General features: G+C 40.8%; 1 protein-coding gene across 3 annotated transcripts in view; it reads left to right on the top strand.

The window, feature by feature from the left end:
• igsf9a (immunoglobulin superfamily, member 9a) overlaps positions 1–18,605 on the top strand; it is a 117,318-nt gene that overhangs the window by 52,071 nt on the left and 46,642 nt on the right. For all 3 annotated transcript variants that reach the window (XM_050053156.1, XM_050053155.1, XM_050053154.1), the window contains exon 7: positions 4,047–4,188. In XM_050053156.1, coding sequence (XP_049909113.1) covers positions 4,047–4,188 — 142 coding nt within the window. The remainder of the gene's footprint in view (positions 1–4,046; positions 4,189–18,605) is intronic.

Here is an 18,605-nt window from a genome sequence, read left to right as displayed (position 1 = left end):
TGGTATGACTAAATCATGGTGTGGTATGCTGTACATAATCACGAAAACTGTCAGTGTGTCATTCTGTCAGTCAGTCATTCTGTCTGTCCCACATTTTTCTACTCACTGACGTGGTCAATCTATGTGAAACTGCACATAGGCATTGAGGATTGGCATAGGTAGAAGGTGACAAAGCTACCAATGGGTATGGACTAGTTATTATGTAAAAGTGAAATTACTCTCATGTAAAAGTGAAAATGAGCGTTTGAGAAACCCACTCAGGTTAAAATAAAAAAGTAGCTAGTTAGAGTCAAACAGTTCAAGTTGCTTCACATTTCAATATTTTTAGGATGTGTGGGCCACTGCAAACTGATGAAAAAGCAGCTCTTGTTGATGAAACATGTTTTAATGAAGTCGAGCAGGTAGGCTAATCAAAAAAGTAAGGAAAGCCCATCCAACTGAGATATGAAAAATCTCCCACTGTCATTTCCTCCTCTCTGGCCTCTCTGCCTCATTATAACATCAAAGATTAAAGACGACATGAAGTGAAAAATGCCTTTTTAACCCTTTCAGATCACATCCCTGGCCATACTGTGCGCATATTTAACAGAACATGCAAAAACATTTATAAAAAATCTATTTCCTCATATTCTTATATTACAATCTCATCGTGTTTTATTCCTGTATAAGAAAATATGATGTGTGCTTGCACAGTGGTGTGGTGGTAGTTGATGAGGTGGGTGTGCCACTTGATAGATGGGTCGGTTACCAAGGAGGTACTTGGTATAATTTCCTATATATTCCAGTGGCTTTTTGGCTGATAGGTGTGTACACTGTAAAGGGCCAGAAAAATAGATGGGTAGGCCTATACCTTGTATACCTGCGTATACCCTTCACTACACCATTCTGTTTATGTAAGCTTCTACCAGCCAATATCATGACATCCACCCATCAATCAATCCGTAACATTTTGCTGCACAGAGATAAGATTTATTAAGCTAGCAAGCAACAGCATGCTATATTGCTGTGTCTTCGTTTCCCCAAAATACCATGGTTAGAAAATGTATTCACTTGAGGAAAGCTGTATCTGTGACAGCACCAGATTATGAACAAGGCATTTTGCAATGGACTGCTTTAGCAACTGGAGCATGCAGTGGACTTTATCTTTCTCTCACTGACGGATATGAACATCCAGTCGCTGGATATACTTGCTTTACACCATCAGGGATGTGTTAGATATGGAAACCAGACAGTGTCAAAATGCTGATTCATCTGAACTTTAAAGTTACACATGAAAAATTACCATAGCTAATTTTAACTACCTAATTACATTTTCACCTTCAGTATGTGTAATTTACTTCAATCTGCTTGCAGGGGTTAAAGAGGACTTTTTAAAAGCAGAGATCTCAGTGTTATTCCAGAGGCACAACACTTCATGTAACTGCTGCTGTTTTTAGGTATTTGTTTAAAAAGTTGGCCATATGTGCTCCATCATCATCGCATCATGGTCTAAAGACAGGTGGGGCCTTTCCCAAACCACTCCCTCTTACACCCTCTCCCAAGCCACTTCCACTCCATTTCCACAGTCACACAGAGGTCAAGGTCAAGGTCAAAGTTATTTATATGACACATTTAAAAACAACCACAGTTGACCAAAGTGCTTCACAAGCATAAAAGAAACTAACAAAATACAGAAGCACAGGGCAAACAAACAAAAACAATATGTGGACTCAAGATGTCAAAGATCAGCTCACATGTCGGTCTGAGCAGTTCTTATCTGCATGGGTAAACTATTCCAAAGGTTAGGAGCAGCCACAGAAAAGTCTAGATCTAGGGACATCCAGCAACATCTGACTGGATGACCTCAAAGCTCTGACAGGTGTGTGCATGCGTAAGAGCTCGCATAAATAAGGAGTTGCCGTGCAATTTAAAACCTTAAAAACAAGCAATAAAATCTTAAAATCACTCCTGAAGCCGTCAGGAAGCCAGTGAAGTGAGAAAAAGAATGGAGTGATGTGCTCTTGTTTTCTTCTTTTAGTTCAAATCCAAGCAGCAGCATTTTGCGCTAACTGCAATCGACGGAGTGACGACTGGTCCAGACCCACATAAAGAGAGTTACAGTTGTCAAGCCGAGTTGTTATGAAAGCATGTATGACTCTCTCAAAATCCTTGTAAGACAGATACGGCTTGACTTTGGCCAGAAGTCTCAGCTGGAAAAAGCTGGTTTAGACAACAGAGCTAATTTGCTTGTCAAATTTAAACGTACTGTCAAAAACCACGCCCATATTTTTAACAAATGGTCAAATGTATGACCCTAAAGGGCCAAGAGTGGCAGCACTTCCATCCAGCTGATCAGAACAACCAAACACAATAACTTCAGTCTTATTTTCATTCACGCACAGAAAGTTTTTAGATCTCTCAAACAGTTGAACAGGGGTTTCAGTGAGTCTCTATTATTCGTAACGGCAAATAAACCTGCACATCGTCCGCAAAACAATGGAAGGAGATATCATCATATCAGAGGGTCCGCCACACTGAGTGCTATCCCAAACCAACTGGTGAGGAGTGGAAGTGAGTTACACAACCCTCCGACAGCAAGCCTGCACCGATGCCTGCTCACTGACCATGTACAACACCGTGATGTGTTCGTCATGGAAGACGCTCTGTACAAATAAAGTTTCACAATTAGCCTAATAAACGTAACCTGCTCAAACTAAGACAGACATTAATAGGCCCATTGTCAAACAGACGTAAACATCTTATAGGTTACATTGTATAAAGGATGAAATAGATCCTTCTCTAGGAAGGATATCTATTCATTCATTTCAGGAACCGCTTATCCTCTTGAGGGTCGCAGGAGGGCTGGAGCCTATCCCAGCTGACATTAGGCGAGAGGCAGGGTACACCCTGGACAGGTCACCAGACTATCACAGGGCTGACACATAGAGACAGACAACCATTCACACTCACATTCACACCTACGGACAATTCAGAGTCACCAATTAACCTGCATGTCTTTGGACTGTGGGAGGAAGCTGGAGTACCTGGAGTAAACCCACACTGACATGGGGAGAACATGCAAACTCCACGCAGAAGGGCTCCCTCCTGGGTTTGGACCCGGGACCCTCTTGCTGTGAGGCAACAGTGCTAACCACTGCACCACTATCTATCTATCTATCTACAAAAATTAAGGTAAACAAGAGCAGCACATACGGATTAAATATTTTTCTCTTTTATAAAAAACATAAAATTAGATCAAGCTTTATTTTTCGCCATGGTTATGAAAAGTTCCGACACTCCTTTTTTCACCACGTAGAGGGAAGTTAGTCCCAAAGCTTGCCGCTGTGTTTATCTCCTGCACCTATCCCCTTAGCTGTGAAGGTGACTACAAACAGAGTGACACTCTGAGATGGCGTGGGAATGAGTAGGGCCCGGTTTCGGAAATGCCTGCAGTGTCTTTTTCCCCCAGGCAGATGGGAACTTGGCATCTGCAGCAAAAGTGTTCCTCATGTGCTTTTCGCCCCTGACACGAAATCACTGCATTTAAAGCAGACGGGTTATAACAAAGGTATAAAGGGTGAATGTAGTGAAGTTAAAAGTAGATTCCTGGCTCAAACATATACTTGAGTACCTGTTTCCTAAACATGAGCTTATTCAGTTTGCTTTAGAAAGCATTATTATCAGGGTTACTGTGCTGAAGTCTCAATGAGAGATGACAAAGACACAGAGTTTTAGTGTCTTCTGCCACTGACGCAGTTCCTCAGACACCTCACTGAAGTGATGATAAAGGGACATGTCATGTTGACGGCAGCGATGCGCTCAGAGATGGAGTTATTTACTTTTGACATGAGTGAAACGCTTTTGAGTGAGTGACCAGCTTTTATGGGGAAAACAAGGTGTTGTGCTCTGCATATCAAACGCTGATTGCTCTGGATGTTTTCAGGTGGTTTCGGTTTTTCTGACATTTTATAAACTGAATGATTCGTCAGTTGATCAAAAAACAAATGAATCAATATTGATCATTATTTGCAGCCCTTTTTTTCACCTGATAATCTGCCTCCCACCAGGTCCGCCTGTCATCATCGTCCCTCCCAAAAGCACCTCTCTCAACAAGTCCCAGAATGCACTCCTCCAGTGTCAGGCGGTGGCCGACCCCCCGAACATGACCTATGTGTGGCAGAAAGACGGCGAGAACGTCCATCACATTGAGTGAGTGCAATCATTACTCTTTGTTCCTGAGCAGCCCATTTTCACCCTTTGATGTTTTATGCAGTGCGTTTTGGCATGGTGGAGTTAAGTGATACCTTTTGTGGGCTTTCTTTTTGTATTCTTAAAGCTCAGCACAGGAGTGGTTGTTACATCTAATTCAAATCTAACTTTGTGCTTTTCGTGGAAGATTGCAAAACAAAATGTTCACAGAGAATAGGTTTAAAAAAGATCAACACAAATAGATGTAACAACATGGTGGAAATGTGAAATAAACAAAGCACATTCAGTCAGATCAGCAATGTCAGTACCAAGATTGAAAGAGGCTGTCCCAGAGATGAGATCTATATAGACTAAAACATGCTTCTTTAAGTCCACACATACTAGAGTCTGCCTCCTCGCAGGTCTTAGTTCTGGTCCATGGAGCTACAGAACATGAAAGCCAGTCCCAGCGGGCCAGATGAATCCAGAAGCGACATTTCTTAAAAGCCTTGCTGACATGTACTCATGTGCTGGTCCACTGAGTGATTTGATGACAAATGTTGAAATTTCTCCTAAAACTGACATGGAGTAAGTGGAGTGATGTTAAAAACAGGTGCAATACCGGCTTTATTTCAGGTCTTGCATGTGTGTTGCTACATTCTGAATGAAATTTGGAAAGTTTTTCTCTACAATTTGGTGATTGAGGGCCAATTTGTAGAGTCTGCTCTGTCATAGATGGAATAACATGAGCACACAAAACGCACTCATTAAATTTTACACTGATTTTAATCAAAAAACATCAATTTTCTGTTATTATAACACAATAATTCATTATGTGCTCAAAACCTCTGGCCCTCATATATGAAAAAGTCAGCTGAAACTCTTCACACTGATGCTGCATTGCCTAGAGTTGGTTCGTGTTCTCACGGCAGCATTTACAAGCGGACCAGATCAAATGCCTCGTGTGAGAAAGCTGCTCTTGATTGGTCAGAATTTCCATGTGGGAAAAATCCAGGAAGTAAAGCAAACGTTGAAGAAGAGTACACTTGCAAGATAAATGTGCCACTTTCTAATGTCACAATGGAGGGACAACTACGCAGGTTGATTTTAGCGCTGCTCATCGTGGACTATATTGCTGTCATTGTTCATTTTGTTTTTCAGTTTGCTAACTAACTTTAGCTTGCACTCAAATAGCAGCACATAGCCAGCAACTGTAATCTCTTGAGAATGTTACAGAAATGCCAAAGATGGCTCCCGGGAGAAAAATACACCACTCCAAATGTTTTCATCATTCCCAAAAACAGAGCGGTATGTCTGTTCCCTAGGGAGTGTCCACAGTGATTCAGCTGCCACAGTATGTAGGTACAAGTGACCTTATATATATCATTACTTTCCAAATGTTACACTGAATTCATAAAGAAACTTGGTTTTGCTTGCAAGCCTCCAGAGAAAGAAGAATCCAAAAACAGAAGACTCTTGATGAATTGAAGTAAAAGTGGGCCGCGTGTAACAACAGCAAAACTTTATCAAAACATCTATTTATAAATGCAGTGTTGGTCTCATTTATCGTGTCGTATGCTCAGTACTTTATAAACAGACAGACTTTTCCAATGGGAATAGGGCTGTGCCATATGGACAAAAATTCATATGTTTGTATTTAGAGGCTGAGTGGCAATGCATGATATATATCTCGGTATTTTCTACAAAATGGGCTACATGTTTTCAGTTACAAGTCAAAGCCACTTTTCGGATGTCTCAGACACTTTTATAAAAACAGACTGTGATCAAAAGAAAATGCAAAGACGGACTTTTTCCCTGTCTTTGCATAATTCATTGACAAAAACAGTAATTTTACCTCTCTGAACACAGGAGCTGCTGGTCTACTGCTGCCTCAATCAGTTAGTTTGTGTTATTGAGTGACTTTGGTGTTTTAAAGGTTTAGTTCAGATTAACCAAAGATACACAAAAACACAAACAAACTTACTGACTAAGGCAGCAGTAGACCAGCAGCTCCTGTGTTCAGCCAGGTAAAATTGCTTTTTTGTCAATGAAGTCTGGCATTAAAGAGAACATAGGTAAGTTTTACTTTAAGTTCAAATAAACACAAGAAATTTGTGCTCTAGAGAAAGGATCAGCTCTCAGTGAATAACTTCCTAAGCCCTATGATAAGCTATTATGGCAAGGCTTAACTATACAGACCAGTGAGCAGTGATAACTAACACATCTTTGGGGTCATCAGGTGGGAACCTCCTTTCACCAGTGTTTCGTCTAGTTGGTCCCACGACACCTCCAGGAGGCTAGACAGTGATCTCTGGCCTTCCTGAGACACTCCCCTAATGCCAGGTCTCACTGCTCCCCTCCCCGCACCAACCCAATAACCTCCTTTACCTTACTTACACATGGCTATCTCAGCCCAAACAGCACAGCCACCTTCATCAAACCCAGGCTCCGTACATGCGAGCTCCAGGTAGTGACCGTGCCGATACTAACTTTCCTAGAACATTCACCATACTCTATTTCACACGCTACATAGCATAACTCCAATATAAGCTAAAATTAAAGGAGATAGAGAAGATAAACTAAAAGTTAAGTTCGTCGTCGAAAAAGACCGTCTGTTTGGGAAGTAATGAGCGTATGACTAGATAAATGAAACTATATCGCATGAGCTGTGTGATGTTGAAGGAATTTCAGAGCTGATGATTTAATAGCTTGCGAAGACCTCAGAAGACTTCGATGGATCACACACAATATTTAATGAAGACTCAACTGAGGAGAATCACAGCTCAACATACAGAGCGTAACACTATGTATGCCATCCAGAGATTCTCAGGGTGTCCTTGCCCAGTTCTTGCATTTAACCCAAACAGTATTCCCTTGCAAGTTACTCCACGATCCCAAACAAGATTATTCGGTCCCAATCTATGGCTTTGTGAAGTTTCTATTGGCTACTACTAAACAACAAGCACATTCACCTGGCTCACTCTAACTCACCTGGACTGTCTCTAACAAAATGCACATATCTAAAAAGACTATTTCGTCAATTGAGCTTGGAGCACAGGGAAGTCTCCTTTCTCCTTAACCTTGGTAGCTATGGCAACAGAGCCGGCTACGCACCCTTATTTGGGCAGCTGTACTTCCTCCGCCACAACTGGGAGACGATAGATGGAGTGCGTTCATAACCAAGGTCAAGTAGCCTGACCTGGAGGCCTCTTTTAGGCCTTCTGCTGACCCAACTGTTACCTTAAGCGTAACTATCATCTATTTCCTTTACCGACCAAGGCTAAAGGCTGTGACACAACAGAAGTCCTTCACATTTGAGAGTTTGTAAACGGACTCTTTTATATAGTTTTTTAAACATGGTTGCCTAAGACTTGAATGTACCAAGACTGTTTCATAGTTTTTGGATTCTTTGTCCACTTGAGGCATGAGGAGTAATTGATATACTCATGGTAATATGGAGGATGAAGTATTCCTTTCAAGGGACAGTCATTTCCTCATTGTTAAATTTGTATCAATCAGATTTTGTTCCATAATTGCTTCTTTACACTCTGAGTTAATTTTGGCTACACAAACTGTTTGTACAGGCTGACACACATCTAAGGCCCGCATTAGACAACTCAAAACTGAGAGGATTCTTTGGCAGACCAAAAAAAAAACCAGAGGTTTGCTGTAATCACACCAGCTAGTGATGAAAGAATGCTTTATTCCTCCAGTATCTGCCCAGGAGAGAGAGAGAGCTGTACATCGGTAATATTTCTGAGATGATAAAAGGTGGGGTTTTTTTTTGTTTTTTTTTTGCTACTTCTGATGTGAAATTCAAATAGGCATCAAGAAAACACACCAAGGCTACTAGCTCGGGGCTTGACATTTTGTGCCAGGGATTTAAAAGTTAGAGCACAGTTTCTCTTTTTGGATTTTTGCATGAATGTTGTGAACCCCAGTGTTATGTCTGTTCACTCGCAGGAAACGCAGTGACATCCAGAAGTTGATAGGATTTCAACATCATATCATATAGAAGTACACACTTGTGCTTCGTCAGTTGTGACAAGCTAAGAATACATGGCTATGAAGCAGCTGCTCTCCCAGAAGCAAAATGTGGAGCACAGAATAGCACTGACGTCAATATCAGTATATAACAACTGATAAAGTAAAGGTGCTGGAAAATCTGTTATGTGTGGAAAAAGAAACCAGACAGCTGTGCTTGTTTTTGGTTAATATGGCAAATTATATACCTGACAAGTCAAAGTCAAGGTACCACATCTCCACATTGACCCAAAACAAATAAATTTCTATCATGACAGACTCGTTCTGAGAGAAAGGAATATTTATTTACATGTGCACGTAAGTACGAAAGTGCGATTAGACCCTGTCGTGATGTCATCTATTCCAAGAGGGTGGTAAAGACGTAGTAGATTAAGGAGTCTAGACGCTGGTGGTGGTGATGAAATGAGATGAAGAGGCAACTGAGGATCTGGATGTGAAGAGGAATGGACTTTTTCTTTTTTAAACAAGGTATTCATAAACAAACACAGAACCAGTAAGAACAAAAAGACAACACACCCACCTATCAACCCGGGGACAAACAGAGAAAGCCAGACCAGTCAAAGGAAATATAATAGACAAGAAAGAAAGAAATAATAAATTAATTAAAATAAATGTAGATAAAAATAAAAAAATATTAAAAAAGGGAAAAGTGACAACAAAATAATTAAATTTAATTGATTTTATTAAAACAACAGATTTTCTCCAATAGTGAATGATACATAACATCCTTGATCCAATGTCCATATGTAGGAGGTGAAGAGTCCTTCCATTTACACAGGATGAGCCTTCTGGCCAGACGTGAGCTGAAGTTAACAATGTCTGTTTGGGCTCTACTTAAAGCAACTCTTACCTTTCTTGCATTTCACACAACACTTTTGAACACAAATTTGAACATCCACAACTCCCGCCTCCCTCCAAAGTCCCATCCTCCTCCTCCATTACGTCCTCATTACGTTTATGATAGACTTAGGCGTTGGCAAGGTAACGTTAGATACACGGAAGAGGAGAGCGAGTGTAACGGTACAACCAAGACAGTCAAACGCAACCCCAGAGTTTTAAAACTCAATCAGAGTCAGTGATGACTGATGAGTTCTAGAATAAGGTTACAGTGCTAACGTTAGATAGTAGCGTTAACATTACTAGTAAGTGGAAACGCACAAGGAAGATAATGTTGATGTTCCAGAGCAGGCCTGGAATTTCATCATTTTAGGGGCAAGGCCACTTGGCCTTTCGTGTTGTCAATTTTTTGAGGGCACAAAGACCAAAAGACAGGGCAGCAAGGCCGTAAAATAAAACAATGATTTTAAGTCCACGTTCATAATGAATTTAAGGACAAACGATGTATAAACTGTCTGTAAAATGAATAAATAAAACAAGCTCAAGTAATAATAATGAGTATAATAAGTAATAATGTGATTTATTTAATAGCACTAATAAACCCAATGTGTTTTAAATATAGAACAACCAGGTTTATGTATTTATAAGCAAACAATCTTAAATATTAGGCCTAAATATTTTTTGAGTGTACATGATAAACTGATTCACTGAACAAGACTGGCTTAAAATTATTTCTGATGTGTTGTTAACAAACAAACTAACTACAGCAGAGCTATTCAATTACTATTTCAACTGGGCCGCATTTCAAAACCAGATAATGTCGATGGGCCACATTTTTAGCAGCTAGCAACTGATCCACTTTTTTTTTTTGCATACATATATATATTTATATATACACAGGCATGGCCCTCCTCAGCATGATGCAGAAACAGAGCTAGAAAAGAGAACTATCAATGTACAGAAGCATAATACGTGACATTAACAGTATCTTATAACTCACACTATCTCTCTACCAGCATCTCCCTCTCCCCTCTCCTCCACACACACACATGCATACACCTCACCTCCTGATGCTTTCCTTATAGGTCAGTTACACAGGATATAGTTGTATACAGTCCATGGCAGCAACAGTCATGTTTACAACAACGAAGTCACTGTTCAAAAGCCAATTATATCTCACTGGAATATAAATATTCCTCCTGACATCACAATACTGAGTGAAGAAAGTCACGTTATCTCAGCATGAAGACAAACATCAGTATCAGTCGTTCATCCTGCTCTCTGTCCCTCCTCTACTGAGGACACTCACTGTCTGCAGGTCAGCTGCCTCAGGTACATGTTCAGATAAAGTGTTGGCCTACATACAGACAGCTTTCATTTTAGTTTGTCTTTAACACTTTGCTGTTGCGATGTGCTTGTGTCGACCGCGATCATAAATCATAATAGCGGTGAATGAGAGACTGCGGACAGAGCAGATTGAAATATGGCTTTCTACATGCTGTTAGATAGTAGTGTTAACATTACTAGTAAGTGTAAACGCACAAGGAAGATAACGTTAATGTTTCAGAGGCTACTCTTTAGTAGGCTAACGTTAGATAGTAGCGTTAACATTACTAGTAAGTGGAAACACACAAGGAAGATAACGTTAATGTTTCAGAGGCTATGCTACAGTAGGCTAACATTAGATAGTAGCGTTAACATTACTAGTAAGTGGAAACGCACAAGGAAGATAATGTTAATGTTTCAGAGGCTACGCTTTAGTAGGCTAACGTTAGATAGTAGCGTTAACATTACTAGTAAGTGGAAACGCACAAGGAAGATAATGTTAATGTTTCAGAGGCTACGCTTTAGTAGGCTAACATTAGATAGTAGCGTTAACATTACTAGTAAGTGGAAATGCACAAGGAAGATAACGTTAATGTTTCAGAGGCTACGCTACAGTAGGCTAACATTAGATAGTAGCGTTAACATTACTAGTAAGTGGAAACGCACAAGGAAGATAATAATGTTTCAGAGGCTACGCTACAGTAGGCTAACATTAGATAGTAGCGTTAACGTTACTAGTAAGTGGAAACACACAAGGAAGATAATGTTAATGTTTCAGAGGCTACGCTTTAGTAGGCTAACATTAGATAGCGTTAACGTTACTAGTAAGTGGAAACGCACAAGGAAGATAATGTTAATGTTTCAGAGGCTACGCTTTAGTAGGCTAACGTTAGATACTAGCATTAACATTACTAGTAAGTGGAAACGCACAAGGAAGATAACGTTAATGTTTCAGAGGCTACGCTACAGTAGGCTAACCTTAGCCATTAGCAACTGGATGCTGTGTTGTCATATATTGTTATATGTTATATTAGGAGCAAACTGTTACGTGAGCGGTTACATCAGTCCAGTCGGAGGCCTCCACGTGGGGGAGACAGACAGGACGCCCGGCCAATCATTGCATTTGGAGTTTTCTTAGAACCATATGACAATGGTATAATTATGAGTTTTTATCTCTGGTGGAATTCACTTACGTTTTAGTGTGCCATCCGCTTATTAATAGCATTTTAACCTTAACAAAGAAAAGCGTAACATTTCCAGAAAGGTAAGTGTTGCTTTAAGTTAACATCTAGAGGAGTTACTCCAAATATTGTCATGGACATAGATGGGGCAACCAGAGGAGTAGGCTCTTGATGAGCGTGTCCTTGGCTCTGGATAGATGACTGGAGATGAATGGGGTGGAGGAAGATACGACGATTCCACCTAAAATGACAGCTGACAGGAGCAGAGAGGAGAACAGATTTAAAGTTTGGCAGCAGCAACATGAATGGCTGAAGGAGATTGTGGCAAAGTTTGATTAGCTAACCAGGAGAGGGAACACCCATAGTCAGATGATGGAGAACGTGGTGGGAGTGGGCTAGAGAGAGAATGGTGAATGGATATAGCATAAAGACAGTCTTCCTGACTGAACTTACGCTGAGCTCCATTTTAACCAGTAGAGACTTGTTCTGAGAGAAAAGTATATTAATTTGCATGTGCACATAAGTAGTTGATGTGGCAATTACACCCCATTGTGATGTCATCTATTCCAGGAGGGTGGTAAAAGGTTGTAGATTAGGGATCAAACCACCTGATATGAGTCGATCTTTACCTGACCAGGCAGCAACAGGCATCTCATGAGATGAAGAAGACGAGGAAATGAATATGTACATTTTACATAAGATGAAGCCATGAATGAGATCATTTGACTGTGATGTGAAGCTTGAGATCAGAATAGGTTGACGACTTAAGGGACAAGCAACAAGAAACAGCAAAAAACTCGCTAAAACACAACCAGTTTTGTCGTCTGTTGGTCTTGAACAGTGGTCTGCAGTTTGGCAGGGGTCCCACATAGGTGTCACGCCATCTACCATCCCCTCTACCTTCTTTTAAAACATTGATATGATATGTATGAAATGTGCCAATGTAGTGTATTTGTGTACCTCCTGCAACTGTGCTGAAAAGACACTATGTCACTTAGTCTAACTCATCCGTTTAAAATTTATTAAGGCTTCTAGTTATGCATCATTGAGGACGTGGCAGCTTTGAGTGACAGGCTGTGTGTGAGGCGTCACCAGGTGCATCTCAAAAAATCAGAATATCATGGAAAAGTAATTTTTTTCTGTAACTGAATTCAAAACGTGAAACTTTGATATATTCTAGATTCATTACATTAAAAGTGAAATATTTCAAGCCTCTTTTGTTTCAGTTTTGATGATTATGGATTACAGCTGATGCAAATCAAAAATCTTGTATCTCAAAATATTCATTTATGCACCTAATCCTTGGTTAGGGCTACCCTGTGGCATGGAGGCGTGCAGGTTGCTTTTGTAAAGGCCTTCAGCTCATCTGTATTCTGGGGTCTGGTGTCTCTCACCTTCCGTTTGACCATACCCCATAGCCTCTCTGTAGGGTTCAGGTCAGGCGAGTTGGCTGGCCAATTAAGCACAGTAATACCACGGTCAGCAAACCAGTTACCAGTAGTTTTGGCACTGTGGGCAGGTGCCAAGTCCTGCTGGCAAAGGAAATTAATATCTCCATAAAGCCTGTCCACAGATGGAAGCATCAAGTGCTCTAAAATCTTCTTGTAGATGGCTGCATTGACTTTGGACTCGCTATAACACAGTGGACCAACACCAGCAGGTGACACTGCGCCCCAAATCATCACTGACTGTGGAAACTTCACACAAGCAACTTAAATCCTGTGCCTCTCTACTATTCATCCACACTCTGGGGCCTTGGTTTCCAAATGAAATGCAAAATTTGCTTTCATCTGAAAACAAGGCTTTGGACCACTGAGACCACACAAACAGCCAGTCCTTTGAGTGATGACCTTCTGTAGCTTACTCTCCTTGTGGAGGGTGTCAGTGACTGTCTTCTGGACAGCTGTGGAGTCAGCAGTCTTCCCTGTGATGTGGTTGTGTGAACTGAACCAGACTGAGAGATTAAAGGCTCAGAAACCTTTGCAGATGTTTTGACTTAATTAGCTGATTAGAGCTCTTCTCAGGACTGTGAGTCTGGAAATTAAACAGTTTTCACTTTCTGAAATAACTGACAAGAAATATTGAACTTTGTCACTATATTCTAATATTTTGAGATGCACCTGTATGAGTCAGTTTCACCCCTCGCTCCTCCACAGCTCCACCCTCGCATCCGAATAGGATAACGTCTGGCTCCACAATGAAAAAGATGCCAAACTCATGGCTTTGAAACAGGAGTTCTCAACATTGGGTAACGATACGGTGGCTATGCCCATTATTTAAATACGGTCTGTGTGTGAAACCAGCAAGAAAATTGTGTATTACATTTCCTGCACACGTCCTTGTGTGTGTGTGTGCATGATACAAACAAAACAGGGAACCACTCGTAAAAACATTGCTCCATAACTACATGTCATCAAAAACTCCACAAGGTACCTGAAGTGATTTTTAATGCGAGTAAGTGAGTGTCCATTAAAGCTTCACTAATCAATATTTTCTATAACAATTACTAAAAGACTATTTGTAATGTGAAAGGGGTCATGAGCCCACAGGAAACTATCACCCACCTCTGATGGACTATAGAGCCTGTTTTAGCTCAATGTTTAGGTTTAATGGCACATTTTCCCAGCTGGTGGGTCGTGGTCCAAAAGTCGCAGATCCATTCTGAATGGACCCCAAGTGACTTGCAAATGTGTCAAGTGAAGTACAGTAAATTTCCAGCACAGAGCTTTTATTCTGAAGTGCCATTTCCTGCTGTAGAGTGAATGACAAACAGACAGTTATTTGACAGCAAACTAGCTAGACGACATGGCTAAATGCAAGTATGACACTAAATCATGTGCTGTGTCTCAAATCACATACTTCCGTCAGTACAATACTCTGTGCACTATGTACTTATTGGCGTAGTATGCGAATTTCGACAGGGTGGTGCTGTCTTAAACCAAACACGTTGCACGTGCACTCAGCGGAAATGACGACCACAAATGAGCTAGTTAGCAAACTAGCATTCGCGTTATCGTTCGTGGAACCAAATCATTACAGACTGCTAAATTAACCCAATAAACATACTGCTGGCTTATATCCGACAACAGTATAGTGGTGCTTAGTGCAAAAAACACATGTATTTGTACAATGCAGTGACGTTCATGGTCGCACAGTCCTCGGGTGCCACTTCCAGTTTGAAAAGTGGTCCCTCCCTTTCGGCTACATAGCCAAGATGGCGACCATTGAGGACGAGAAGTGTCCATAGTTCCACACTCAACTTCATGACCGTTTTGAGTGCACCATCCAGGTACTCATAGTGCACTGCATTTTTTCATACTTCTCAGTGTGAACGCACTTATGCACTCAAAATATTAAGTGTAAGTACAGAAGTACGCGATTTGAGTCACAGCAATCGACTGTATATAAAGATAGACGACATGACTACTCCACAAAAGTGAAGCCAAAACATCTGGACCGCCCCCTGGTGGCTGGCTGCAGTACAGGTCTATAAACCCCGCCTCCTCCATGTTAGTGGATGGGACATGGGCCAAACTAAAAGCTCAAAGTACGCGTCAATAAAATTTTTCCCAACGATGGTTTCTGTCATTTAAGGGAGTTTTTGTGACTCTGACAAGTCTGGTTTTAATTAGTTATTTGATGCTATTAAACAGGGATTTTACAGCATGATTGACAACTGTGTGAGCCAATCAATGGACTCAGATTCAGTGGCGCTGCTTGCAACTGGTTGAATTGGTGTATGGGCGGGAAACTTTGTATCGTGGCGATCGCTACTGCACAAACTCTGGCTCCAAATGAGGTCACCAGAGCAAGATGGCAGCAGTTGTATCCAGGATATTTTAGCTTCACTTCTGTACAGTGGTGGTAAGTGGAGACGCGTTGTCCATCTTTATATACAGTCTATGGGCTGAATGTTTTATACTGTGTGGACCTTAAACTAATGACTAAGGAGATGCCTCTACCCTGTGGCTGGACCAGTTGGGAACCACTGTTCTACACTACAGATATTTTTCTAAAATGAAAGTTAATGTTGTTTTTGACTTGTCATTCACCCAAATGACCCCAAAATAAATGACTGCACAACTTAATGTAGGCCACATGTAACAGCCTCTACCAAAAAGACAGGGAGGAGATGGAAAAAAGTACAACTCCACTCATGTTACTTTAAAAGAAAAATGAAGTTGACCTGAAACTGTGGAAGCACTGAATGAGCTTTTCCGTAGGAGAGGTTTTACAATAGCAGTGTTCAGTGCCAGGGAGAAGATCCGAGTGAGCGGAGAATGGTTCATGATTGCCAGCACATCATCCACCAGACAATTGAACACTCTCTTAAAAACGGTGGCTGGGATAGGGTCAGCTGAGCAGGTGGAGGGCTTAATTTGCATTACTTCTCCTCCCGAGCATTTCTCATCACACATATCATTATTCATTACAGCCACACTCAGGTTAATACTTAACCTGATTCTGATGTGGAAAAAAGTTTCAGAGAGGCTTTTTGGAGCTGATATATAATACTGTTAACAGCTGAGGAGAGCACATGAGGATTATTCTGATCATCTGTTACGAATTTTGGGAAATAAGCTCTTTTGTAATTGCTTTGTTAAAAATAGTTGGTGCTCTCTGAGAATGTCAAAACGGACTTTCACTTTAGTTTTTCTCCAGTTACTCTACAGAATTCCTGCAGTTTTTTTTAGGTGCAAGATATTCACAGTTCCATGGCGGTTTTTGGTTTTTATTTGAAGGAGTTTAACGAGCATATGAAAAGTTGATGATAAAAACTAAAGCCTCATAGGAAGAGGGAGGAATTTGAGGGTAAAATGTTTTATGCTTAAATATTAATTAAAGAACAAACAAACATGCATCCAGTGTGAACACAGCGTTATGCAATTATAAGATCGGGGCCAGATTTCAGTCAGAAGGTGGATGTATCAGTAGTTACGCTTTTTAATTTATGCTAAAATCACATATCTGCTGTCATTAAAGCCTGTGGTTGGTTTGTTTGCGTTCACATCACAAATGAACCACACCAGGGGCCTGTATCACAAAGCGAGATCAACCTTTCCTGGGTTACCCAAACCTATCCTGGGTTGACTAACCCTAGCAATGGCAATCAGGATAATCGGTATCACGACGCTGGATATCAACTCGGTAACTCAACCCAGGGTTGCTTTATCAAGAGCCGTGAATGCGTACACAGTGGACCAATCACAATCATGAGAGAAGCGCAGCGTCACTGAGCGTCACTGAGCGTCCTCACAGAGCGCCGTATGCGAGGGGAAAAAAAAGTATTTCTCGTGAGGATCAGAGATTAATTCGACTAAAATATGAGGAGGAGAAAAGCAACATTACAGAAAAGGCCAACACCGTGGCAGCTGCAGGAGGAGGAAACGTGCGTGGCAACGCAATTGTGATTTGTGATATTGGGCTTTATAAATAAAATTGAATGATTGATTGATTGATTGATTGATTGATTGATTGATTGATAACGGGATGAATAATGTTTAGTTTTAGTTTAGATTAATTTATTTGCGTGTAATGTTAAAAACAGACAGTATAAAATTTACAAAATTAAAAAAAGAAAAGTGCCGGAGAGGTTAGAAGCCACTAAAAGCTTATCAAAGCTTGTCAAAACATCAATGAAATCACATAATAGAGAAGAGAAAAAAAACAGGTCAGGAAAGAAGAAATAGAGGAGGAGAGAGGGAAAAATCAAGACAAAACAAGGTAGCAAATAAAATTATGTGTAGGTTAAATTACTCATCACTGGTTCAAGTAGCTACAGTACCTGTACCTGTACAACTGACACTGATCACACCCTTGAATCCCATGAAATCAATGCTGCGCAGATGAATTGCGTGTGTTACAATTATCGTCTAACATCATTGCGTCTGATGAATTGGTCTTCTTTGTCATAATGTTATATATGCTACAATAAAGCTTAAAGCTGACGCCACAATTAAATCATATCAACACCAAATTGATAGTCTGAATAAAATCATCCTGATATTGAGCTGTGTTAGAAATTAACAGCTGCGCAAAAATATACCTAGTCTCCCTCTTTAAAAAACAAAAAGGAATATCCCTCAAACACCATGAAGTGTAGACATGATAGGCTACTTTCCACATTTCCAGCAGCAAAGCTGTCAATTAGGCCCATTACCTTTAACAGGGATCTTTTCCTCCAACAAAAAAAAATGTTGGCACTAATTAATGGTGCTATTAAGTGTCCGCAAATGATCAGTTTCTTTCTTATGAAGGGGTGGGATGAAATTTCGTCTTCTTTCCACTCCTTTTTGAACAATCTTTTCATTGTCTGTTGTTGTTGTTGTTGTTTTCTTTTCTTTTTTAATGTTCAAAATAAACTTTCAAATCAAAATGAATCAAAATAATTAAACTTCCCGTGATGACTGGGCTGCATTTCTGTCAGCGGACTCATTTTTTTCCGAACAGCTGATTGGCCAGTGGGCGGTGCTTTTTATAGGATCAGATTCAACCCTGAACTTACCCTGCTCCAGAGCAGGATAGCCGTTCAGAGTAAGTTACCATGGTGATCTACCCCGATAAGAACTGAACCGGCTTCGTGAGACCGAAAACCCAGGGTTAACCCTGAAGTTACCTCGCTAAGACATTAATCCTGCTTCGTGATACAGGCCCCTGAGCTCGCTTGGAAGCTGACTAAGGGTGCTTTCACACCTGCCCTGTTTGGTTCAGTTCAGTCGAACTCAAGTTTGTTTGCCCCCTAAGTACAGTTCGTTTGGGCAGGTGTGAAAACAGCAATCGCACTCAGGTGTGCACCAAAACAACCGGACCGAGACCTTCTTGAAGAGGTGGTCTCAGAACTCTGATGCGGTTTGTTTCTGGTGAGAACGTGTTCCGACCTGGATCTGAACCAACTGCAGTCACATGACACATTGTTTGGGTTAAACATGAGCATGTTACAGTCCTGGAGGATTATTAATGTGCACCTCCTCCTGTACTGCCTTAATATCCACATTCAGCACATCCAATGCATCAAAACATTGTTTTCTAGTTGGAGCCGCGCCTCGTTTT

Source organism: Epinephelus moara, chromosome 9, assembly GCF_006386435.1.
Source record: "Epinephelus moara isolate mb chromosome 9, YSFRI_EMoa_1.0, whole genome shotgun sequence".
Classification (NCBI taxonomy): domain Eukaryota; kingdom Metazoa; phylum Chordata; class Actinopteri; order Perciformes; family Serranidae; genus Epinephelus; species Epinephelus moara.
The sequence above is the reverse complement of the archived record's forward strand: the minus strand, read 5'-3'. Positions and strand labels throughout refer to the sequence as shown.